The sequence below is a fragment of the Typha latifolia genome, chromosome 2 (genome assembly GCF_019914945.1).
Source record: "Typha latifolia isolate L0001 chromosome 2, TyphaL0001v2, whole genome shotgun sequence".
Taxonomy (NCBI): domain Eukaryota; kingdom Viridiplantae; phylum Streptophyta; class Magnoliopsida; order Poales; family Typhaceae; genus Typha; species Typha latifolia.
In genome coordinates this window covers 8,211,340-8,239,046 of record NC_133087.1, presented here as the reverse complement: position 1 = coordinate 8,239,046, position 27,707 = coordinate 8,211,340, and the positions used below count along the sequence as shown (strand labels likewise).

General features: G+C 38.0%; 1 protein-coding gene and 1 long non-coding RNA gene across 2 annotated transcripts; both read left to right on the top strand.

The window, feature by feature from the left end:
* The first annotated feature begins 16,490 nt into the window (after positions 1 to 16,490).
* On the top strand, positions 16,491 to 16,985 carry LOC140781468 (uncharacterized). The gene has a single exon (XM_073127443.1). It carries the CDS (start codon positions 16,491 to 16,493, stop codon positions 16,983 to 16,985), a length of 495 nt encoding a protein of 164 aa, XP_072983544.1.
* A 7,567-nt stretch (positions 16,986 to 24,552) lies between these two features.
* LOC140781186 (uncharacterized) lies at positions 24,553 to 27,509 on the top strand. Its single transcript, XR_012107664.1, has 2 exons — positions 24,553 to 24,777; positions 27,191 to 27,509. It is a non-coding gene; the product is annotated as an uncharacterized lncRNA (long non-coding RNA).
* Positions 27,510 to 27,707: the final 198 nt, after the last annotated feature.

Here is a 27,707-nt window from a genome sequence, read left to right as displayed (position 1 = left end):
TTGAGGTGGCGATTAGTGATGGCAACAAGCTACAAGCAGACAACTTGTGTCGTCGGGTGGAGATACTAATCTAGGCCATGATTTGATCATGGACTTGTATCCTATCACTCTTAGAGGTGCTGATATTGTCCTAAGTACTCAATGGACTAGAGACTTTTGATTTCAGCTATATGTGGATTATGTTCCGACGAAATGCATGGGTGGTGCACCTCGACGGTGTTAAATCCTAGCTGAGCTCGACTCTGCACACGATGGTAGAGTTGCCAAGAGATAGGAGATGGACCTATTTGCTGGAATTAGCCCTAGTGAGCATATGACTTCTCAAAGCAAAGGTAAAATATTGGAATTGATTAAATTGTTGACTGAACCTAAAGGGCCGCTGTTGAGAAGAAGTTTGAATCACCGCATAGAGATTGTGCTAGGGGCTAAGCTGGCCAACATCCAACCTTATGAGTACCTGCATATTAAAAAAATAGATTACAAGGTTGGTAGCGGAGATGTTGGACTAAAGCATCATCAGATCAAGTTGGAGTACCTACTCGTCGTCGGTCATACTAGTGCAAAAGAAAGACAGAGCTTGGTACTTTTGCGTTGACTATTATGCCCTAAATGCCATTACCATTAAGGACCGATATTTAATACCAGTAATAGAGGAGCTGCTGGATGAGTTGAAGGAGCCTCTTGCTTTAGTAAATTAAATATAAGTTAATTATTGCCAAATCTGGATTGATCTAGTCGATGTGCACAAATCGCCTTTCAAACCCATGATGTCCACTATGAGTTTTTGGTCATCCCCTTCGGATTGACCAATGCTCCAACGACCTCTCAAAGGTTATTGAATGAGTTTCTAGACCACTCTTACAATGATACATCTTGATTTTCTTTGATGATATTTTAGTGTATAGTGGAATTTTGAGGAGCACTTGCGGCAAAAATGCGAGGTGTTAGAAATTTTAGAGGCCAATTTGTTGAAAGTGAAGACGTCCAAATACTTATAGGCGGAGCAAAAAGTGGAGAACATTGGTCTTATAATCTCAATGGAAGGAGTAGCGGCCAATCCAAACAAAGTTGCATGTATGATCGAATGGCCACAACCAAAGATCTTGCATGAGCTTAGAGGATTTCTCAATTTGATGGGCTATTATAAAAGGATACATTAACTCTCCTAAAGAAGGATGCATTTGAGTGGAGCGACAAAGTTATGTCAGCTTTTGAGACATTAAAATTAGCAATAAGGTCAACGTCGATTTTGCCGTATCAGACTTCACCAAAAGTTTTATCATTGGATACGATGCGTCAGGAGTGAGAATATGTGTTGTTCTCATGCAAGAGGGAATAACTATAGCATATTTGAGCAAAGCATTACTTAGAAGATTCTAGCATCTCTCGACATATGAGCAAGAGATGTTGGCAATTCTGCATGCGATAACAAAGTGGAGGCCATATCTAATTGGGCGTCGCTTCATCATTCATACCAACCAAAGGAGCCTTTCTTACTTTATAAGATAATGTATCCACATGCTAGTACATCAACAATGGGTCACCAAATTGCTAGAATATGATTAGAGCTACAATATAAGAAGGGAACGGAGAATCAAGTGGCGAGCGCTTTATTGTGTCAACCAAATGAAGTGGAACTTGCGGCCTGATCACTCTATTTTTTCCTTTCAAAGATAACCACTCTATTTTTTTCCTTCCAAGACAGCATAAAGAGAATAGGTATGATTGACCCATATGTAAGGGGTTTGTTGCAAGAAATTAGAGTTGATTCGAAGAGCCACCTTGAATTGGAAGATAGAGACGAGCTTTTACTCAACCACAAGTGCATTCATGTGCCCGAGGATGTGCCATTATGAACTATGATTGTTGGAGCACTTCCACCACACTCTAGAGACAAGACACGAGGGTGTCTTGAGGACCTACAAGAGGATCTTCCAAAGCTATACTTGGCTCGGATTTAAGAAAGGCATTAGAGCACACATGAGAGCATACAAAACATGCCAACGAGTGAAGATGGAGACGATGAAGTTGGTCGGACTTCTACAACCCTTGCCCATTCCGAACTGTGTTGAAGGACTTTATTGAGTGTTTACCGCTAGTTTGAGGGTACTCGGTGATGTTCATTGTAGTAGACCGTCTAAGAAATATGCTTATTTTTTAGCCTTAAGTGTATCCTTTCTCTGAGAAGATGGTGGCTGAAAATTTCGTTCAAAATATGGCCAAACTCTTTGGCATGCCACGCTTAATTGTGTCAGATCAAGACCAAGTTTTTATAATGGAATTTTGGATTGAATATTTCAAGTTGCAAGGAGCTAGTTTGGACTTAAGCTTAGCATATCATCCACAGACCGATGGGCAAATGGAGGTTGTGAACCAAGAGATTGAGCAATACCTTCGGTGCTTCGTTACAGTTCTAGACATTAGTTGGAGTATTTATCATGGGCAGAATGGTTCTATAATACTTTAACTCATACAAAGGGTTCAACTTCTAGGCCCCGTTTCGGAGCCCAAGGGGATCGAATCTACTAAACCATACCAAGTGGGTGTTGCTGGATCTTAGTGCTTGATCTCGGTGGACTTACCTTGGATCATATAGCAAATGCTTTGGTATGATGGCTGACCCACATCTGGGCAAACATAATGGGAGAAAACTTGGGGTGAACAAAGTTAGTCTCAAGAAGGTGGAGGGCGTGGAGAGATAAAGCCTATTTGGACACACCAACCTGACTTTGTTGGATTCAAGGCTGTTACATGGTGATTTGGACCTGAGTTGAGTCTCAAAGCATGGAGGTCAGACCAAATCCAAAGGATGCAGCTCAAAGGTGGATTCAAACTGAACGCAGTTGTAACCCACCCAAGTCAAAACACATGGAGAAGGGCAATAGGCAACAATGGTTCAAGAAATCCAGGGGACGTGGACGGTTCATGACGCAAGCAGGGCGGCGACCCTTCATTGGCACAGCTTGTTAGAGAACTAAAGAATTTTTCTTAGTTGAGATTATAAATTCATAGAGTTCTAACTTGGATAGATGGATGTCTCAATCTTTAGCTCTCATTCACTTAAATAGAAATAAGGAACATCTATGATTCGTGCTAGGACAAGCCTCTAAAGAATCCTCAAAATCATTTCTAATTTTGAATTTTTCTCTACTGTCCTATGTATGTCGTCCGAATGCCACTTATCTTGTCTTGATCGCACTTAAATTTTCTTAAGCAAAAATTTTTGACCACATGATACTATTAACGTTGTTTGGACATAGTCTTGAAATAGAAGTTTTAATCCTCTTTTCTTCTTTTTATGACCTGATTTTTTTTTATACAATTTGATCTTTCTTAGGCTATATGACTTGACCATATATGTAAACCTAATTTATACAACTCAAATAAATATGATTTTGTCCACATATTTATTATTACAAAAATATTGCTCTTACATGATAGATTTGGGAACGTGAGAGACCAAAGATCCTTTTTGCAAACCTTGGGATCCTAAGAACAGTAAAGCTCATGAAGTCGGAGCAGGTGCTGCTATAGACTTCAGGTTGCCTTAGCAGCTTAATTGCATTAAGTAGCTCAAGAAAAACTAAGCTAGGAAGTGGGGAGAACCATTTATTCATACGATGATTTTGGTAGCTCAAGGGGCTCTAAGTGAGAGTTTTTTTTCCTCATATCTAGTTTCTCCTTTTTTGAAGAGGAAGAAGTCATCACTTTGAGGCATCACTTAATTTGAAAATTGTATATTTACATAGGAAGAATTTTTATTTTACCTTTTTTTTTCATCACAGCAGATACCTATGTACTTCCCCGCCTATCCATTATTATTATTCCATGTAAATATGTAGTAACTATATTATCTCTAGAGAACGAATAAAAAGATTGAGAAGAGCGAAAGGCTGCCAACCAATTCTCTGATTGGTAGCCTCTCTGAAACAATGGTTAAGAGAAAAAAAAATAGAAAGTGAAAAGATATCGACAAAGATCATTGAAAATATGCCAAAGACATCACTATGGTTCTCTCTTTCTTTTCTTTTTTTGGGTGTGGAAGGATTTGAATTATGCATTCGGAATTAGCTTCAATAGCCTAGGAGAAACATTGGGCTTTCCCGAGACCTCATTTGAGAGTCAGTGCCTCAGCATGTAGTGTTACGAACTAGTTTGATCCGATTCAAAATAATTTTGCACTAGATTGTGGACATAATTTTCAAAGGAAGCTGCGGATAATCTAACAGTTAGATCTTCTTAAATTTTGGATATGTTGTCACTCTTGAAAAGATCTTTCCAATGAATCCAAGATGTAGGGTTTGGATGGCTAGATCTTGAGATATCAATTGAACAGTGGCCGAAGATAACGATAAACTCCAGCTTGATAACCCTTCAATTGCTAGATAGGTGCTAGGTTAATTCCTTGGTGTGAAGGGGGAGAAGTTGTTGTAGAAGAGGGGGACTAGGAGTTAGAGAAAGCTGACCAAAGACTTGGCATACCATGCATCTTGGCCACGTTGCGCACATAAACCTCCGCAACCTTCCTTGCCGTGTAGGGATGCGCCAAGGCTGAAAAATATGCATACCTGCTGAGGCGATCTACCACCACCATAATCAAGGAATGTCCTCTGACCTTGGGTAGACTGTCAATGAAATCTATGGCAACATCCTCCCAAACCTTCATTGGAATAGGAAGCGGTTGTAGCAAGTCGGTAGGTTTTGCTGATTCCATCCTCGTTCTTTGACACACCTCGCAAGCCTTGACGTAGGCTTGTACATCCTTCTTCATTCTAGCCAATGTGCAACTCTGGCTCAGCCGTTTATAGGTGCGCGCACAAACTCCAAGCACAAGTGGCGATCAGCTAGAACAATTATCTTGTCTTTGTCCACCAAGAGTTCGTTCTTCACCACAATTCCTTGCATACAGTTGGGATTTGCAGCAAGGTCATCCAACATCCTCATGGTGTCCGGATCCTTCTTATACGTCTCTAGCAACTGCTAGAAAAAAGGAAAAATCGACGTCGAAATTGCTGCCAACTCGGTTGGATTCAGGCACCTTGATAAGGCATCATCGGCGCTGTTTTTGGTCCCCTTCTTGTACACCAACTTGTAGTCGTATCCAAGTAGCTTGGACACCCACCTTTGTTGGTCTGGTGTGTGTATGTGCTGCCCAAGAAAGTAAGGCAAACTCCTTTGATCGGTGCGGATCGTGAAGTGTCGCCCGATAAGATAAGGCCTCCACTTGGTGATAGCATGAATGATGACGAGCATCTCTCTTTCATAAGTGGATAGCAGTAGTGAACGTTCGAAAAAAGCTTTGCTCATGTAAGCCACGGGTTTGCCCTCTTGCATCAAAACAGACCCAACACCGACTCCGGACATGTCGCACGTAATGGTGAACGATTTGGTGAAATCAGCTAAAGCGAGGACTAGAGCTGAGATCATTGCCTTCTTCAAGGCTTCAAATGCTTCCTTTGCTTTGCCCGTTCATGTTAATGCACCCTTCCGCAGCAAGGTTATGAGGGGAGCTGCAACCTTGCCATAATTCGCCATAAACCGACAATACTAGCCGGTTAAGCTGAGAAAGCTACATAGCTCTTTGGTAGTCTTAGGCAACAACCATTCCACCATGTTTTGGATCTTCTTAGGGTCAGCTTTCATGCCATTTTTAGATATGATGTGGCCCAAGTAGTAGACCCTTTGTTGCCCCCATGAACACTTGGAGTTCTTGGCCTTCAATTTGTGTTGTCGCAATAGGCCAAGTACCGTCCGAAGATGTTGCAAGTGCTCCTCCCACGTCCGGCTGTATACTAATATATCATCAAAGAATATCAGCACATACTGCCTCAAATGAGGCTTAAAGATATCATTTATTAAGCTCTGAAAGGTGGCGGGAGCATTAGTAAGACCAAAGGGCATAATGAGAAACTCATAGTGCCCATCATGAGTTCTAAACGCCGTCTTGTGCACATCAGATGGTTCTACTCTGATTTGATGGTACCCCGCCCTCAAATATAGCTTTGAGAAGTAATATGCACTAGCCAATTCATCTAGCAACTCTTCGATCACCGGTATGGGATACCGTGATACACTTAGTTAGGATCTTTTCTTATTGCATTAGTTATTTATTTTTATTGAAATAAAATTCCTGTAGGTCGCGTTTGAACGCAGGAGGAGTCGCGTTTGAACGCCCTTGCGAACGCCTGCATCAAGTTCAAATATAAAAAGAACGCATATTATGCGTTCGAACGCGGTCAAGCGAGTTCGAACGCCTACATCGCGTTCGCACATACAGAGAACGTCTTCCCGCGTTCGAACGCCTACATCGCATTCGCACATACAGAGAACATCTTTTGTGCGCTCCAACGCGATCGGGCGCGTTCGAACACGATCGACGGGAATCATCTAGAATTAGGGTTACTTATTGTCTTAGGACTTGTTGGCTAGCCTCTATATATATGTGGATGGCAGCCAAATTCATTCTGCTATTGGAATATTAATGTCTTGCCTCTCTATCATCTATCTACCATAATCTTCATCCTTCCTCTTTACCATCCTTCCACCTCTACTGTTGGCAAGGTTTCTCTTAACTTCTAATCTCCCTCGTCTGTCAAGCCACTCCTCTTCTTTGGGATCTCGACCGCTTCGCTCCCTTCGTTTATATCCCTTAATCACATCCACCATCCATCTTCATCTCCATACCCATCCATAACCCTAATATCCACTCCACCTATTACCACCCCCATCACCCACGTTATTCCATATTTTCGTTCCAATTTTAGTTCAAATTTGCGAAGGACATAAATACAAAAGTTGTATATCAAGAAGATACGAATCTAATCCACTCGATTTCATAATTTTCTGACTACAGGAAAATATTTAAGAAATATTTTTCTGCGATTGCGTGAACTGCTTTCTACAATAAATTTAGATCTTAAGGAATTGTTCCATAACCGACTTTTTGGTACATTAACCCATCAATTTGGTATCAAAGCAGGCAAACCTCAGACCTCCATTAATGGTTGAAACAAGAAAGATGACATCAACAAGGAGACCTATGGAGAGCAAACCGACAAGGGAAGACTCAATCCACGATGACCTTAACCGTGAGGCCGATTCCTTTGGAGCCACCACGGTAGGACCGAGTCAACCAACGTCCATGGGTGTGAATATGGGCTTGGCGAATGAACTTAGGGGCATGTTACAAACATTGTTGCATAAAGTTGACACAATTCAAAAGGATCACAATGATTTCAAGGAATATGTCGTGACGATGATCGGAGTTTAAAGAAGGACCAGTGGTGGGACCTCATCGAACTGAAACCCCATAGGTGCAGGTGCATCCTATGAATGTCAATGATCATCTATTACCTATGCCTACACATCATTCCCCACCTCTGTTATAAAACCCAAGACTGGCGGTGGTGGAACCCGAGAGGCGTGTGGCACTGGTGCGCTTCGTCGATGAGGAGGATTGGCACTTTGAGGATGAGGTTGATCCCTTTGGAGATGGTGATGGATATGCTCGAGGATTCAGAGAAGGTGATCAACATACACAAAGGTTTAGACCTAAACCAAGGATCTTTCGTGAACCCGACAATGCTATTCGGGGGAGAACCGCACGCTTGGATTTTCAAAAATTCTAAGACGGTGATCCAACGGATTGGGTGTTTCAATTTGAACAATACTGTGATTGTCAAGGGATAGCGAAGGACAGAATAGTCCAGATGGCAAGCTTTCACCTCCAAGGAACGGCATTCCATTGGTATAGATCGGTTATTCATGGAGGATTTATCAGTTGAGTTAATTTTTGTAGGAGGATTACATGCAGATTTGGGACAGCGGTATATGAAGATTTTGCTGCCACATTAAACAAGTTGGTTTAGAGGACGACCATATTAGAGTACCAAGCTGAGTTTAAAAGAGTTAGTAGTCGTTGTGAGCCATTTTTGGCCCGAACCGACATTGATGAGCACATTTATTTTAGGACTACGAGATGAGAAATAAGCGGATGTTCATTTTATTTATCCTACTACTCTTGAGGAGGCCTTTGAGAAGACCGTGAGGATGGAGCAAAAGCATAAGGCTCAAAAGATGCCAGCAAACACCAATTGGGGCAACCGAGATGGGCGGTTTGCACCAAGAACGTCGGCTGGAAATTCTACTAGTTCAAAAACAATGGCTGCAAGTACTAGACCACAACTACCTTTGAGACCTTCTTCCGATGTTAGCGGAGACACAAGACCCTCCATTCAAACTCTCACACTTGCCCAGGTGGAGGAGCGAAGAGCGAAGGGCCTTTTCTTTCGATGTGATGAGCGTTTCACCCCCGGTCATCGGTGTTCCAAATCGATCGAGAGTGTGATGTTCATCAATGGTCTCAAGGAGGATGATGATGTTGTTGATGATGGAGAGTGTCTATAGGAGTTCCATGAAGAGGCCATTGAGGTGGGTGTGGATGAAGATATCAAGCTGAAATATCGATGCATGCATATTCGGGTACTTTTGCACTAAGGACATTATAGGTAGACGGACTCGTTAGAAAGCATTGTGTGCACATCCTCATCGATTCGGGGAGTATACATAACTTTCTAGACAAGAGGTTAGTGAGGAGATTGGGTTTGGATGCCAAACCGACCATAGGATTTGACGTTGCTATTGGAGACGGCACGAAGCTTAAGGCAAAGAGCTTGTGTCGCTGGATCGGTATACGGGGTGCAAGGACACCGAAATCATTGTGGACTTGTATCCGTTGGCGCTGTGAGGAGCGGACATTGTCCTTTGCACTTAGTGGTTGCGGAGCATGCAGATAAAATTTAAATAAGGAAACAAAGATGTGCGGCTTGATGGCATTCGATCTTCGCCGATTCCTACGACGCAGCCTATGGTGGGGCTGCCTTATGCGTATGATTTGGCCTATTTTCTTCAGCTAGGACCAGCAAGAGATGAGCCTCAAACGAGTTCAGGTACTATCATTAAATTGTCTAATTTATTAGATAACTTTTCTGGACTATTTGAGGAGCCATAGGAGTTGCCATCAAAAAGAGCGGCAAACCATCGCATAGAAATTGTACCCAGAGCTGCATCGGCGAACATGAGGCAATATCGGTATCCACATGTGCAAAAAGAAGTTATATCCAAGATGGTAGCCGAGATGTTGGAGCAAGGCCCCATACAACCAAGTCATAGCTCATACTCATTCCTCGTACTATTAGTGCAAAAAAAGGATAGGACATGGCATTTTTGTGTCGTCTATTAGATACTAAATGCTATTACCATCAAGGACCGGTATCTCATTCCGGTTATAGAGGAGCTGCTAGACAAGCTTACAAAGGGTGACCATTTTTAGCAAGCTTGACTTGAGGGCCGGGTATCATCAAATTAGAGTTAACCTGGCAGATGTGCACAAAATTATATTTCGGACTCTGGACTGGCATTACGAGTTCTGGGTGATGCCTTTTGGTCTCACCAATGCTCCAGCTACCTTTCAAGGCCTCATGAATGATATCTTTTGGCCTTTATTGCGATGGTATGTCTTAGTATTCTTTGACGATATTTTGGTGTATAACAGGAATGAATTGGAGCATTAGCGGCATTTGGAGGATGTGCTGAATTTGTTGAAGCAAAATCAATTGAAGATCAAGAAGTCCAAGTGCCTATCGGGTGGGTTCCCACTGAGGGCGGTGATGATTTAGAGAGAGTGAGATATGGGCTTACGACCGGGGTCCTTAGTCTGATGGCCACAGACAACCTGCCACATGTAGTGTCGCCATGCATGTGTAGGTGGCATTACCGCTAGATGTGTATATATCCCCTCTCGATGTATGAGATGATGGATAGTTATGTAATAAATGATTTCTTGAGAGTATTTACCTTGTGTGGTGAATAGCTCGGTGAGGTATGATAAATATGATTAATGCCTCGGTGGGAATGAGATGACTAAACTACTCTTTTATTGTTGTGCATAACATGTAAACACTATAATTGAGATTTGTATGAATAAAAGATTGTAGTAAGCTTTATATCTGTGTGGACTTATCCTAATACGTTTAGGAATTAGCATGATTCATGATAGTGACGTGTAGTCTTTATTGATTGCATTGATTTAGTAACTCATGGTAAGTCATTTAAACAAGTGTATTGTTATTGCTAGCAACTATAGGCATAGATATGCACTTGTAATTTTATTGTTATAGATTGTATGGATCCTACTCCCTGGTGGCATTATTTCAGAGCTAGGGGACGCAGGTGCGGGTAGCGAGAAATAATTGCCTTTTTATTTCAGTTATGTCTATTAGTTGTATTGAGCCCCTGCGAGGGCATTATGATTGATGATGTATTTTAAGACTTTAGAGTTGTATTTTGAATGTGTATTTTGAAAGCTTGTTGTGGCATGTGGAACTTATATCCTAACTCTTATAGTTGAGTTTATTTATGGTATGAACTTATGCTGTTGTGTGCCTTGTGAAATCTTATTACTGACAGGTTATGTGACGCACCGTGTGGGAGGATTTATCCACGCAGTTTACACGTGTATTTGGAGGTATGGGTGTTTCAATTATTTTAGAATCTTATCTAATTAAAAATGTAAAATGCAATACAACAATATCTGCCAGTAAATAGTTTTATGTAAAGAAGGCACTACCTTTTGTTGCAATCACGATATTTAGGCCCTAAAGGAGCTTCTTAAGATTTGAAACAATTACAGCCCAAAAACTGGAAGTGGTTGAGATTGTCAACTCTAATTAGCAAATGGAATCCATTATACAAGTTGGCAAAATCTAACAAGGATAATTTAAAGGTTAGAGTTATCAAAGCTGAAATGAACAGCCCAATCTGAAATCACAGATTAAACTACATCATGTACAATGAAAACAATCAATTAACCAGGTAAGCACTCAACAAGAAACCTTACCTATAGGGAAATCATCTCCATGATCATTCTCACACCAAACATAACCCAATATTTCTTGATCAAATAAATATATTCACAATTACCTGTTATTATAATAAGCATCTATTTTCCTAATAGTATCAAGTGTTGTTGGCACAGGGTGTGTCGTGGAATGTTTGCGTAGAAGGCATGAACCATGCTGCATGGCACATAAATTTCCATCCACTACTTGTATAGTTTTCAAGTTTTATTATAGAAAAATTTACATATAACACTCTGTGTTTTAACGAAATTGTGGTTTACACTTTATATGTTTACTATTTGCAAACTAAGCCCTATGATTTGGCGAATATATGCAAAAAATACCATGGATTAGATTTGAACTAATACCATGATAATATTTCGTTAAGCAGAGATATTTTATTTTTAAAATAACTAAAATGCCCTTATTTCTAAAATGACAAACACCCTTAGTATGACTAGGTAGATAATATTTTCATAATTTTCTTAGTATAGTTAACTTAACCTTAGAGGTTTAGTTAAGTTTAACTAATAAATCTAATATCAAAGTATTTTCTGCACATATTAACTAAATTATAAGGCTCGATTTGCAAATATGAAAATATAGAGTGTAAACTATAATTTCATTACAAGATAGTATTATATACAAATTTCCCTTTATTATATATGGACCATCAATGGAGTTACAAGAAATTTAATTAATTTGCCTCATAAATAAAAAAAAAATAATTCCACTTAGACCCTCTAAATTATCACAGTTTTTTAAATATGCTCCTTAAATCTTTTTTATTACTCATATACAACCCCTGAACTAAGAAAAATATCCGCATATACCCCTTTAAACTAAGAAAAAAAGTAACTATGTGAACCTCTAGCCAAAATCTTTTTGATTCAAAGGATCCATGTAGTATAAAAAAGTTCAGAGAATATATGTTAAAAACGGCGATAGTTCAAAAGATCTAAGTGAAATTATCCATAAATAAAGCTATACATTCTAGAAGCCAAAAATGGAAGCTAAAAGAAACCGTGAACTCATGCACTTGAAGTGATAGTAGCAAAGAACATATGCCTTGTTGAACATATATCAACCAAGATCGACATAACACAAAATTCTTTGATTAAAAAAATAACAAGATCAGCAAATAATACTAGTTACCACAAATGGTCTACTAAGGGAAAAAGTGAACTGAGATTGAATTTATGTAATGTTGCTTTCTTAAGAGCAAGTGGGCTGGTCACAATTATGTTTTATTAGTCAAAAGGAAACACAACGATGTGAAGGGAAGGGGTGATACGAAAGAAAAAGATAAGGAAAATATCGAGGGCAAAGGGCAACATCCATTGTTTCCAAATCTCGGAGAAAGAGATCCAGAAACCAGAGGGGTCCAAGACTCCGTCTTGAAGATCGTCTTGTTACAAGGAATAACTTGAAACTAAGCACTTGGGAGTAGTATGATAAGTTCAAATGTGACAAGATCTAGTATCTAGCACAGTAGATTTGTGAATAAAGCTAAACTCAAAGGACAATTAAAGTTTTTTCCTATGTGTTGAGGGAAAGATACTAAATGGTCTTCGTAAATGAATAAATTGCATTCTTCCATACCATCGCATTGTTTACGTCTACTTCATTTGTCTTTCCAAGTATCATAGCAAGTTAAAAAGTAGAAGAAATTATTACTGTTTAGATCAAAATCCTGTCATACATAGATACAAAATGATCGAATAACTATAAAATTTTAGCACCAAAGTGGCTGCACTTGGCAGTCAAAATAAGACTCAGAGTCTCGGGGACAGAACATGTAACAGAATAGAAGTGAAATACGATCACCTGTTTGAAATTTTGAACACATTTCTCACCTGAGCTTCAAAGGTAACACTGGATATCTGATTTGAGACAGTGTCGACTATACTGTCAGGAATAGGTGTCTCCTTTTTGCCATCGTCATACTGTGGTGAGCTATCTTCCTCTTTATTTGAAGCAAAACTTTCTAGCAATGAAATTTCAACACCATCTTCAGCAAAGACTGAGTAGCTGCTATCATTACTCAAGTACGTACACTTTCTCAGTAGTGTTCCATTCTGATAATTACATTGCAAAAGTTAACTTTGATGAGAAAGAAATAATAGTACTTTAATGATTTCATATTCATGACAGCATATTCCCAATCCATTCAGGGAACGTGGTATGCACAATAACTGAAAGTAGACGACATCTGACTAGCTAAATAAATTAGCTACTTTTGGAAAATATTGACTCTGAAAGCTATATCCTAAGAAATCAGATTAACACTTAATAGCCCTGGAAACAATAATTATGAACAATAAACAACGAAGCTTATTTCCCAGACACTATAAAGCCATAGAAGTACATTACTGGTACACTAGCAAAGTTCTAAATGTGTTTAAACAACATTTAAGTTTACATTGCATCTCTAGTTGAAATGTAGAAGGTGCACATTTTCTTGGCAACATAGAAACTTTTAAAGTTAAATCATATAGGAAATAATAATGAATATACCAACATTTATTAGTTCAGTTAACGACAGAAATTTAAACATACCTTTCAGTTAACCAGGAAATAGATTATAATGTTTACGGTCACATTTTAGCACCCAAATATAATAAGAACAAAACTGAAGTCTTGCATTTTCTGTTCCAATGAATTATGCTGCATATATGAAATCTTTTAATCCACTGACATTAGTTTACCATCTACCACAAAGTCATGTATTTGTTGTTAATTATAGATGCATATCACTAACACAGGCTTACAACTGATAACAGGATTATGTCAAGAAGCAGAATAAGAATCAAATAGAAAAATCTTCATCAACTGGAGTACTAGAAAAATCTTCATCAACTGATATATCTTCATCAACTGGAGTACTAGAAAAATCTTGTTCATATTTATGAAGATAACGGATCAAATAAAAGATAATAAATGATACACCTGTAAACCATCAGATGCAGAAAGGCTTAGAAAGATTATAAAATTCAATAAGTACTTTTAATATATAGACTACAGAAATTTGGTTCTTTTACTTCAAAAAGATTCTTAATTGCAGAAGAAAGATAATGACCCAAAATCACCATTTTATAATTTGGTAATTCAGTTCTACAGATTGTAAATAAACGATAGTGATTCTTGAAAATTAAATGAGTAATAGAAGGTACTAGGAAGTATACTTAGACATTCAGTTGCCCAAGAAGATAACCTTCCATGATAGACTTGTTTGTAAGTATGTGCCAAAGGAATGTTCTTAGTTCTTACTTCTTATCCATAAAACTACTTCAACTGGCCAATAGAAATTAAGACTAGAAGACTACTACTATTTTGCAATAGAGAAGAACGGAACATAGTTCAAGCCAAGGATGGCCGTGCTGACCGGCACGGGGCGTGCCGATCGGCATTTGCCGTGCCAGCGGCATACCGGCACGTGGCACGAGGGTGCCGCACGGCACCCCTCCTAACGCATCGCCACTCACTATCGACCACGTCATCGTCGCCGCCCACCCTCTCTCTCTATCTCTCGATCCCTCTATCTCGATCGTCTTCTCTCTCGGGGGCTAGGGCACGAAGCGGGCGGCGACCGGCAGGCGGCGGGCGGCGATTGGCGAGCGGCGGCAACGGCGACTACAATGGCAAAGGTGAGTATCCCTTACCTCTTTCTCTCATTCTCTTACAGCACAACCGGCAAGTGCCGCTGCACGTGCCGTGCCGGCCGATGGTCGGCACGGTGCATGCCTGTGGCACGGCCATCGTTGGTTCAAGCTAAATGAATAGAATTATTAGAAATAACATTGAATGGCACTTAAAAGTTAGTTGCTGAAGAGATCGTACTAAAAGTCAACCATCCGATATTGCAATTGAGATTAAAAAAAAAAGAAAAATAAAACATAGTTCAAGCTATATGTATAGAAATATTAAGATATAACAATGAATCATAGTCAAATTTCAGTTGCGGTAGAGAAAGTAAACAAAGTTCGCCGTCAGATATTGTTATTGTTGTTGAGATAGGATAAGTATGTACTCGATTTTCACATTTTTGAACCGCAGTTTCTTCCCACGCCCAATCATGATAATTGTTCCATAATATAACTGTCCTTTTCTGTCAAACTCCTCAATTAGGGATATTGTACCTCCGCATCCATCATAAGTGAATTCATCGATGCCACAACCATCAACTATTAATTGTCTTCTAGGAGAGAGGTGAATAACAGAATCTCTCTGCATGTAAACTGATTCAGAGAGTATTATGTCATCACAATTGAATAATGGATCATTCTTTGGGTCTAAGGTTTCCTCCCTTCCTATTACCATGCCTAGTGAAGGCACAAAATATTCAATAACTGCAAGCACAAAATCCAGAACTACAAGAATACGTGGCTGTTGTATTCGAATTACAAAGGATTGGAAAGAAGAACGCCATCGATAATCCATTATCAGCATTGTCAGGTTAGAAGCATCCATATCACTTTTCTTTTCCAAGTTTTCTGCAGAAACATCATTTTGCGTCGATGGGAGAGAACTGGAAGCAGCAGCAATTCCATAAATACCAGGATTAGAAATATCTGAATATGAACCAAGCATCAACCGCATCTCAGGCTTTGTATCAGGACGTATATCCAGGACTGAGAATTTCAGAATAGTCACATAGAGTTTCAGTTTAAACAGGGAAGTTGTTCTGTATGAAACCCAAAGACCCTCTAGCTGCAGTCAGCCAATATAATGTCAAGCAAATAAAGCTAGCTGGAACCAAATGAAATAATTCGAAAGAATTAAGCCCAATAATAACTGTCTCGACTGTTATCAGCTACTGACAAGAAAATGTAGCATAGTGCAACAATATAGAATTGATGAATGGAGACAACTCATGTAAGGTAATTCAATAACAATAGCTTCTTCCAGAGTTGAGCAGTACTCACAGCAATCTGAGCTAATGGCGACTCTGCATCAGGGCCATTGCAAAGCTCCAGCAGGGCATATTGAACATCAACTGCCAGAACAAAAACTGTTCAGGAAAGCAAGATCTGACTGTTAAGATTGACCTTGTCAGCAAGGACACGTATTGATTCATTTGTTCCACCTAAATTTCCACGGAAACTTGGGGGAAGATTTGGAACTTCTGACAAGTTCATGGAAATACAGTTTATTATAACATTGTACTCCTTGTCAGACATGACTCCGTGTAACAAACTATTGGAAAGAAATATTGAAAACATATTTGATTCCAACTTAAGAAGGGTGTTTGTTGGAAAGAAATATTGAAATCAGATTTGGTTCCAACTTGAAGGGGAGTATTGGAAAGAAATATCAAAATCAGGAAAGAAATTTCAAAATCAGATTTTATTACTATTATTATTGATTTGGTTAATCTGTTTGTTATTTACTTTCCTTGTATATAGCAACACTATCCTAATATGTTGGATAGACAAGCTTAATTATATGAGAGATTGTTGTAATCTCCTCCTATTTATGTATTTGATTCATCTTAGTGAAACACACAATTCCCTCATTCTAATCCTTTTACACCCTAGCAACCAAGTTCTATTGTAGTCATATTCTAATCCATCGAAACCTTCATTACCCTCAATGGCTGAAGATAATCATTCTTCTTCTCATGGTGTTGTTCTACCAAATCCATCAAAGGTAGGGAAAGAAAAATCCCCTACTGACCTCTCCAATCCTTACTTCATCCATCCTTCCGATCATTCTGGATTGGTTTTCGTTTCCAAGCCCCTCAATGGAGATAACTACTCTAGTTGGAAAAGATCCATGATTCGAGCCTTGAATACAAGGAATAAACTCAGATTCATCAATGGGTCTATCTTAGCTCCTTCAGAAGCAGATGATCCTGAAGGTCATGCCATTTGGTTAAGATGTAATGACATTATCCATTCTTGGATAGTCAACACCTGTGATCCAGAAATTGCTGATAGTGTGAATTTTTATTCCGCTGCCAGAGAAGTTTGGGAGGACCTCGATACCCGATTCTCTCAGGGCAATCTAGCCCGCATATTTGAGATCCAATGGGACATCGTCCTCCACAAGCAAGAAACCACCTCTGTCTCCACCTATTACACTTGATTGAAAACCCTATGGGACGAGCTAGGGATGCATTGTGAAACACCACAATTGGAGCAACAAAAGGTAATGCAATTTCTAATGGGTTTGAATGAATCTTATAGTGCAATAGGCGGTCAAATCCTCTTGATGAAACCTTCCCCCTCGGTTCGCGAAGCATACACCTTCATTGCTCAAGAGGAGAAACAACGCCATCTAGGAGTTGCTTCCGCCTCCACCGAGCCGACCTCGGTTGCTGCCATGGCTGTCCGCAAGCTTTATCCACCATCACCAGGGAAGAACGAGACGAGCGATCATCCTGATTCTAATCGCAGACGTAATGGACCCGGTTCTGGAAAGGTGCGACCCCACTGCACCTATTGTGATGCTGATGGACATTGGGTCCAAAAGTGTTACAAATTACATGGCTACCCCCATGGCCATCCAAAGGCCAAGTCCAATCCGGGCTCAGGCTTTGCTCAGCCCAATTACTCTGTAGTCAACCAGGCGAGTTGTGAAGAAGGTGGATCCAACATCACATTCACAGAGGCCCAATTAAAACAGATTATGGAACTTCTCAATAATCAAGCATAAGGTACCCTTAATCCTAAGGCAAATGCGGTCACAAAACCAGGTTTGTCTCAATTAGCTTGTCGAAATTGGATTATCGATAGTGGTGCAACAAATCATATCACCTCATCATCAAAAATACTGCATAAAGACAAAGGTTGCTCGTTATCACCCGTATTATTACCTAGTGGAGAGAAGGCCAAAACTATTGTTAAAGGATCTATGCCTTTGAATTCTGTCTATAAATTGCATGATGTGTTATCTGTTCCTACATTCAAAGTTGATTTGTTGTCAGTAGGGCGATTGACAAAAGGTTTAAATTGTTCGGTGACATTTTTCCCTTATTGGTGCATTTTGCAGGATCTTGATACGAGGAAGATGATTGGTTTGGGTGAAATGCGTGACGGACTCTATTATCTGGTGGCATTAGGAGCAGGAAAGTCTACCACTAAACAAGCCACATACTCAAACCAACCAACATGCAATCTCACCACCTCACCTACCGACCTTTGGCACAACTGCTTAGGGCATGTATCATCTTCCCGTTTGAATTTTATTGCCCAAAATTTCTTAAATTTTTCTGCTAATTCCAATAAATCTTGCTCTATTTGTCCACTTGCCAAACAAAGTCGTTTACATTTTAATGTCAGTAATTCTTTTTCTATTAAACCATTTGATGTTATTCATTGTGATATTTGGGGTCACTATCGACATCCTTCCTTTTTCGGTTCTCATTATTTTCTCACCATTGTTGACGATTTTTCACGTTTTACTTGGATATTTTTGATGCGACATAAAGATGAAACACAACTGCTTTTAAAACATTTTTTCAGTTATGTTTCTACTCAATTTGAAACTCGCATCAAAACTGTTCGAAGTGATACTGGTGGCGAATTTGTCTCTCTTCGTTCTTTTTTTCAAGATAACGGTGTTATTTTTCAACATTCTTGCGTATACACACCTCAACAAAATGGGGTTGTGGAACGCAAACACCGTTACATTCTTCAAGTAGCAAGAGCATTTAAAATTTCAAGCTAATCTTTCTTCCCAATTTTGGGGAGAATGTGCTCTTACTGCTGTTCATATCATTAATCGGCTACCTTCCCCAATTTTAGCCGACAAGACACCATTTGAGCTTCTTTACTCAAAACCTCCTACTTTTTCCTATCTACGAGTTTTTGGTTGCTTGGCTTATGCCACAAACATTCATACCTCTCATAAATTTGACTGCCGAGCTATACCTTCCATTTTCATTGGATACCCGATAGGTCAAAAAGGTTACAAACTTTTTGATTTATTAACACAAAAAATTTTCACAAGTAGAGATGTCCATTTTAAAGAAGATATTTTTCCTTATTCTCCAAATAATACCTATTCTCTACCCTTTCCTTTGATCCAAACAACAAGCTCATCAAAGGGAGATGATACAAGTCCCATAAGCCCATATGACCATTCTTTTGAACCCAACTCAACCACATTACCATCATTCCCTACCACCATTCCCTCTACCGGAACATCCGATCCACCACCACCAACCAATATTCCTCTCCGCCGTTCCACTCGACAATCTAATCCACCTGTGAGGTTCAACGATTACCTCTGCTCTGTCGTCACGCATCCTCCCTCTGATCAGTCACCTCCTTCTCTCCAGATTCGCGCAAAGGGACAAGGTACCCACTAACCAATTACCTTTCTTATCATCACTATACACCTGCACAAAAATCGTTTATTGCTTCTATTAGTCAAGAGCGAGAGCCGACCTCTTATAGTGAAGCTATCACCAACCCTCAATAGCATGATGCAATGAAGCTTGAGTTAGATGCTCTTGCTGCCAAAGGCACATGGAGTTTGACATCTCTTCCGGCTGGCAAGAAACCTATAGGATGTCAATGGGTTTACAAGATCAAACGTCGCTTTGATGGCACAATAGAGCGACATAAGGCGCACTTGGTTGCTCAAGGATTCACCCAAATTGAGGGCATCGACTACCATGAGACTTTCTCTCCCACAGCAAAAATTATTTCTGTTTGCTGTCTTCTTGCCTTAGCTGCTGCTAGGGGCTGGCCACTTCATCAGCTTGATGTCCACAATACATTCCTCCACGGTGACCTGACTGAAGAAATTTATATGTCTCCACCACCAGGGCTTCGGAGACAAGGGGAGGAACATCTCGTCTGTCGTCTACACAAATCACTCTATGGATTGAAGCAAGCCTCCCGCCAGTGGTTTTCAAAGTTTTCTTCTGTCATCACTTCTGCTGGCTTTATACAATCACGAGCCGACTACTCCCTCTTCACCAAAAAGAAAGACAAGTCCTTTACCATTCTCCTAATTTATGTTGACGACATTTTGATCACTGGAAACGATCCAAACAGTATTGCTGCCATCAAGAAGCATTTGCATAAAAATTTCAATCTTAAAGACCTTGGCGAGTTGAAATATTTTCTAGGAATAGAAATCTCTGCATCTAGGAATGGGATTTTTATGTCACAGAGAAAATATGCATTAGAAATAATTAAAGATGCAGGTCTATTAAATGTTGCTCCAGTTGACACTCATATGGAAAGAGGCTTAAAACTGTCAGATAAAGATGAATTGCTTAAAGATCCAGGCAGATATAGAAGATTGGTGGGCCGCCTGATATATTTGACAGTTTCAAGACCTGATATCACTTATTATGTTCATGTCTTGAGTAGATTCATGCATAAACCTAGAAGACATCGTATGGAGGCAGCCTTACGCGTTGTTCGATATCTAAAGGTTGCCCTAGGTCAAGGTCTATTCTTTTCTTCAAAAAATGATTTGAAATTGTGGGCCTACTGTGATTCAGATTGGGGAGGTTGTCCTCTTACTAGACAGTCCATTACAGGGTATTATGTGTTCCTTGGGTCCTCACTAATTTCATAGAAATCAAAACGGCAGAAAACTGTATCATTATTTTCAGCCGAAGCGGAATACCGCGCAATGACAGGAGCTTGCTGTGAGTTAACATGGCTTCGGTGCCTATTATGAGACTTAGGCTTTATTCACCATGGACCTGCTTCCTTATATTGTGACAACAAGGCCGCTCTCCATATAGCAGCAAACCTAGTCTTTCATGAACGCACAAGGCACATAGAAATGGACTGTCACTATATTCGAGACAGGATTCAAGATGGTTCAATAATTACCATGCATATTGGCTCAACAAATCAATTGGCAGATTTGTTAACTAAACCTTTGGGAAAGGAAATATTTATACCTATGGTACGCAAGTTGGGCGTGCAAGATATCCACTCTCCAACTTGAGGGGGAGTGTTGGAAAGAAATATTGAAAACATATTTGATTCCAACTTAAGAAGGGTGTTTGTTGGAAAGAAATATTGAAATCAGATTTGGTTCCAACTTGAAGGGGAGTATTGGAAAGAAATATCAAAATCAGGAAAGAAATTTTAAAATCAGATTTTATTACTATTATTATTGATTTGGTTAATCTGTTTGTTATTTATTTTCCTTGTATATAGCAACACTATCCTAATATGTTGGATAGACAAGCTTAATTATAGGAGAGATTGTTGTAATCTCCTCCTATTTATGTACTTGATTCATCTTAGTGAAACACACAATTCCCTCGTTCTAATCCTTTTACACAAACCAACCTGTAAAAACATCTCAATGGCCAAATAAGAATCTTTGAAGAAAGATATAGCATAAAAAACATATATGAAGGAGCTCTACTTCTACACAAAGAACTAAAGTTAAGATAGTTGAAATTTGAAACCAACCAAAAGAAAGTAGGCAAATTCTCATCAGGAATTGGTAGGCATAAAAGGCCGATGGGAATTAGATTTATTTTTCATTTTCGAATGTATTTTTAATTAAAAGTTAGAGTTGTCTTTTAGTGTCCAATACTTCTATTTGGTTTAAACTCTGAAAATCTAAGTGATTGATTGTAGGTCTGATTTTAGATAAGTCTTATAAAGATTTGAATGATTTTTTAAGTGAAAAGTCTTAATTTGGCTATAGATAGACCATTAGATTAGGAAAGATTCTGATAAATTTCGGTTGTGATTTTATGTAACCTCATCTCTATACATAGAGCTGATGAGAATCTCGAAATTTAAAAAAAAATATCATGGTAAATTGAAAATTATTATTCTTGTGAAAGCTTGCACGTTTATCTCTTTCCACCTTCTCCCTCATTTATTTTGTGTAAATGCCACACTTTCTTTATCCCCTACCATCTAAGTGGACACTCATCTTCCCTCACAAAATCAGGTGGGTTAATCTTTTTTTCCTCACAACTAGGTAGATTTGATCTTCTATCCCCGACAACTTGGATGGTTATCTTCTTTCTTATCTATTTACCATGCTAATATGGAACAGAAATTAGGAGACAAAAAGAGAGGTTTGCTAATGCCCTATCTTTTCTCCTTAGGCATGGATCTAGGTAAGGTTCGAAAATTCGTAATTGGGATAGGGATCAGGATCGGGATCGAGATCAGTCCTTCCAAAAAATAATATGTATCGGCAGGATTTGCCGTACCGGTCGCCTGAATCGAATCAAACTTTTTAATTACATAAAATTCTAAATATTATTTAAAAATATAGGAAAACTACTCAAAATTTAGAAAAAAGTTTTATCAAAAATAAGAAAATAAAGAAAGAAAAACTATCGTGCAATAAAAATGAAACGAAGAAGAGATTAGAAAGAGAGTGAGCGGAAGAAAATCAAATAAAAAAAAAAGAAAAATCATAATACAGTGACTAAGAAGAAAAGAGAAGAAAAAAGAAGAAAAAAAAAGAAAAAGAAAATGGAAGAAATAAAAAAAATTGAGAGAGAAATAAAGAAAATAAATTAAAAAATTATATATCGGAGTTCATTGAAATTCACCGGAGCTAGATCTCTCCGTAAGAAAAATAATGATTATATGTAAGGAGAGAAAAAAGAAAGAAATAGATAAAGAAAAAAAAAAGAGTAAGAGAGAGAGAGGAAAGAGCAAAAGAGAGAAAGAGAGAGAGTTTGGATCGGGATCAACTAATCCAGCGAACCATGGATCTAGGTACTTCCTTCCCTTTCCACGTATCAGCACAATTTTTTATCTCAAGGCCACATCAATTTGATATTAGAGCAATTTCAACTTTGGTGTACTCAATTGTGAAGGAAATCTAGTGCACCCATATAAAAACTAAGTACAAAATGATCGAGTTATCTTATGAAGAAAAATCTAAAGATGTAGATTATAAAGATAATCTTAAGACAAGATTTGCAGTGAAACTAAACGATGGGAATTAGATTTTCATTTATTTTTTATTCTCAAATATATTTTTTATTAAAAAAAAAATTATTATTCTTGTGGAGTTTTCCACATTAATTCCTTTCCCCTACTCCTCCCTCTTCTTCTCCTCTTCTTTTGTAGTGGACATCATGCTTTCTTTATTTCCCATAATCAAGGTGGGCTTTCTTCTTCCCCCACATACTCTTAGTACTGCTAAAACATCGAGCCAAAGACATCCTTAATGGCATGTTTCCGATAACATCCTTTTTCAGTTTCAAGTCATTCCTAATAGTATTTATATCTTATCTGCTAGAAAGCCCCAAATTAGTCCATTTAGCCCAATCCCCTAATAAAGGGTTTCCAGTCATAGGTTTTCTGAGCTTATAAAATTCAAATGACTCTTGCATGATATGGCTGATTGCAAGATCTTATGAAAATGGTTCATACAATGATATAATTTCACATAAAGATGAACTAAATCAAGTTGATGTCAACATTTAGAAGTAACAAATAAAAGAGATGGGATACAATTTCCAAGAATTTTAATTTGCCCCTGATGTCTTTCACATAATTTATTTTTGCAACAGCTTAGTATAAAATAAACCACTCATTTTGTTAGCCTTTTATCTTCAAGGTAATATGCTATACACTATACAGTTTAGAATTTTTTTACTGTGCTCTTAAAGTGGCAGCTGATGTATCCAAAATAGACTGATTGAGGTCTAAAATCTGGGAGTGGACCCTCACAATAAATAAGTTTCTAAGGAGGCCTATTTTGGTCAAATACTTAGCAGTGAAAAAGAAGGATGAACAGTGATTGCTATTTACAACCAACTACAATGAACAAAGCACATGAAACTACTATATATGCACATAGGCTTCATGAGTTGGAAATCATATATATATATATATATATATATGTAATGTCACCTGAACACCAATAGAGAGTGTCGGCACTTTACGGAAGACATCACGCAAACTGCGTCGAACTTCAATATTGATGCCTTGACCTTCTTGTATCATTGGCTTCCCCAGAACACCATTAATTCCAACTGCCATGTTAATACCTTGTATCTGCACATTATTGTAGGACATAATTACAGGAACTTATCATTACAAGGGGACAGAATGTGAATCTTGTCCTATGATTTATACCTCAGCAAGAAGGATATCCAGATGTACAGCAGAAGGATCAGTTTCTTTGCAACCATGCCAGCTAAAGCTGTTATTAACCTTTAGTTGCCCAAGATCAAGTTGCATGTAACTACAGTGGGAATAACCATAGAATTCAAAGGAATTGGTTAATTAGTTACCAAAAGATATGTAATTATTTCAAAAGTATAATCAAGCAAATAAGTTCGAACTTTAAACAACAATTAAACTGAAGTAAATTCACCATTATCACCGAATGTATTGAAGGCGGCCACGGATTATGGACGGTCTAGCACCTATGTGAAAGACAAGCAACAACGTGGTCTAATATTTTAATATAAAATTAAAATAATTATATATGATATATAATATATACTAAAATAATATCTATAAACTTTTTAATAGTGCACTATAGCAGGATTTCTTTATTGGGATTTATTGTGGTTTAATTTCTATCCATGAAAGAGAGGAGATTTATTCATGAATATGCTCCAGTATTAATCAATGGAATGGGGCCTAACCCACATTAGCCCATGGACCTAGATCTTAGGTTCTCTCACATAAGTGAACTCAAGAAGGCCCATAACCCATGCATCTATCAAACCCTACTCTTTACCTTTTATAAACCTCTCTCCCCATACTATACTCATTCCCTTCTGATATCATCGACAAACCCTAACCTACTCAATGCTGCCTTACCCATCTCTCTCTTCTCCCCTCTTCATCTCTCTCTTTCCCTATCTCTCTTTTATGTATTATGCTGCTATATTGGCTACTATGCAAGCACGTCGTGGACTCACCAGTGTAGACTCTATCTACCTCTCGAGATGGAGGAGGTAAGTTCTCTCACAAATTCCTCTTTATCTCCCTTCGAATTCCCTTCAACTCCTTTTGGTTGTCTCGGATTTGTATCATTTTATTATCTTTTTTTTTGTTAATCCATAAGCGATCACCCCCCTTCTTCTACCACCTTCACACATAGCAGGGCGGCTGGTGTGCGGCCCCTCCAAGGGGCCGCCTTTTCTGCCTTTTAGTACACTACTGTCACAAGCTATTTTCATCTTTAGTAATATCTTGATTCCTGACTACCCAATGAACTCCCCTCATACAATGGAAAAATTAGCATATAATGAGATCTACTAAAATAACAAACTAGAATAACCCAACTAATGCAGACATGATAGTAAATAAGGAACTTTTTTCATAAAGAGAATATAAACATTCAGTTACAAGAAACAATAACATCTAATTTTCTTTCAGCCAAAAACGCATACACATAATTATCATAACAACAAACCACCATGTTATGAGCCGTGGAACTATGGAAAAAGGCCTATTTACAATTTAATCATATGAAAAAGAATGACAAAATTATCAAGCCAGGCTAACACTGATCGCTACATTATTTTATCGAGATTCAAGAACAACGTCCATGTTAACAAATCTTAGCATTCAATGACTGGTTAACATCCTTTGACCAATTCTTGAAGATGAGATGAAATATCTGAAAAGAGCACCACAATTGAGCATTGCAGAATGTTATGTTTCTTATCACATGAATTTCCATTTTTGCAAATTTGGGAACTTTCTTCACTTAAAATCTAGCTGCTAATCCCATTTGACATCAATATCATATTTTCATTATATATATATATATATACATGTTTGTATATGTGTGTGTCTGTGTGTACATATACGTATATGTGTATATATTTTTCGTGATGTCCATAGTGTAGAGAAATTGCAATATTTTCTCCAAGTCCTATGGAAAATTTAACAACTTTTCTGAAAATTTCTAACACTAGATAGACATCCCAAGATCCAAGTTCCAGTGTTCTAGGCATTAAAATATATGGCTCCAAAAGAATCAGCATGTTTCAAATACTTGTGAGATCAAACAAAGCAATGTAGCGCTCTATAGAAGAATGTGCTAAGTAAACAAACAACCTATAGGTGCAAGTTTGCAACTCTGACACATCTAAAGCTATCAAATAATCTAAAATGCTTTTCAAGTGCAAGGTAGGAAAGAGCTGAAACTAGATTAAGAGAAAAGAAAAGAAAAAAGTTCAATAAAAGATACTAACTCTTCACTCATTGAATCCTTGGGAATGACAATCATTGGAGTATCCAAGGAAAGGTCCAGCTTCACAGAAGCAGCACCATCTATCTCATACTTCTGAATTAACCATTCAAAACCTCCAACTTTATCAACAAACTTAATTGCTTCTTCAGTGTGTGGTGAGGCAAGCTCCATGAAGTATGAAGTAATCTGGAATGTACATGTTGACAAGGAAATCAAATTCAAGCTTAAGTAATGCAACCAATTTACTATGGAGACAACTATTTAAAAAGAAATCCTAACATTAAATTATTATGCATGTCACAGAGAGATTATAGGTGTGCATTTACAAAATAAGAGACAAAAGAGTAATGAAGTAGTGTCCAATACTAAAAGTTAAAACTGAAATTTCCAACGGAAGAGTGCTGCTTATGTGAAATAACAGTGACCAACCAATATATTATTAAATTTGGAACAAACCATGGACAGGATTAGGCTTAAAGGATGTACGATCCACATTTCAACCGGAGAAATAACAGTGCAGCGATAAAGATCTAATTAATCGCACAATAATCCAGAGGGATTTCTCTATTTTAGCCACTCTAATCCCATGGACAATATCCTCATCGATCTCCCCTTGAACTATACATCCTACATGATGGAAAAAAATTCCCATAGTACCAAACTTAACTACTTATTGTCCAACAAGTATCATTATTTGCCATCCCATTCTCCCAATTTACTAAATTTGCATTCCATATACTCAGTTTTAATTCTACTTATTGTAAAACCTTTATATTCTATGCTTCTTCATGTTTTTATTTGAGTGTTCAACTCTAACTGAGATTCTTTCAATTAGCACGATATGTTCAAAAAATAACATACACAAAGGAAAACTAATTAACTTAGTTAATATGTTCTCAAAATAAATACAGGAAACTCCTTTCTTCTCTATATTATAAGCATTATCCAAATCAACAAATACTATATGTAAGTCCTTGCTCTTTTCCATACATTTATACATCACGCATCTTAACAAGTAACTAGCTTTTGCAGTCTCCGTAGCATAACACAAAATAGATTTCCAGAACCACTGTTTCACATTTCAACCATTCTTCAATTATTCCCTCCTGGTATTTCATATTATGACTCACAAGCTTGGTTTCACTATATTTCTTGCAAATCTACAGATTTTTTTTTTATAAATTAGTGATGCAGTCAAGGATGGTCATGCCGACCGTCACCTCTCATACTGATGGAGTATTGGCACCCGGCACAATCCGCCAACGCGTAACGATTGGCATGGTTGCATGCCGAACCAGCATAGCCTTGTACCAACCTGTGCTAGCCGTTCATGGATTTGTTTTATTTTTTATTTTTTTTTCACTTTAAAAACTAATTTACAATGTATAAATAATAGATCCAATTCAATTTTTATAGATCTACAAAATGAACTCTTTAAAATGTAGGGATCAAAGGAAAATTTTGATTTCCCAAAAATTTCACAAATTTTAAAAATTCAAAAACAATGCCAAATTCGTTTAAATTGATCCAAATTTGGTATAGGAACATATTAGATTAACTCCATATGAGTTTGATTTCAACCCACATTTTATAATTTTTAATTAAATTTTCAGCATAACCTTACCCAAAATTTTAAAAGATCAAAAATTAATATGTCAAACTAATTCAAATTGGGTCAAAATT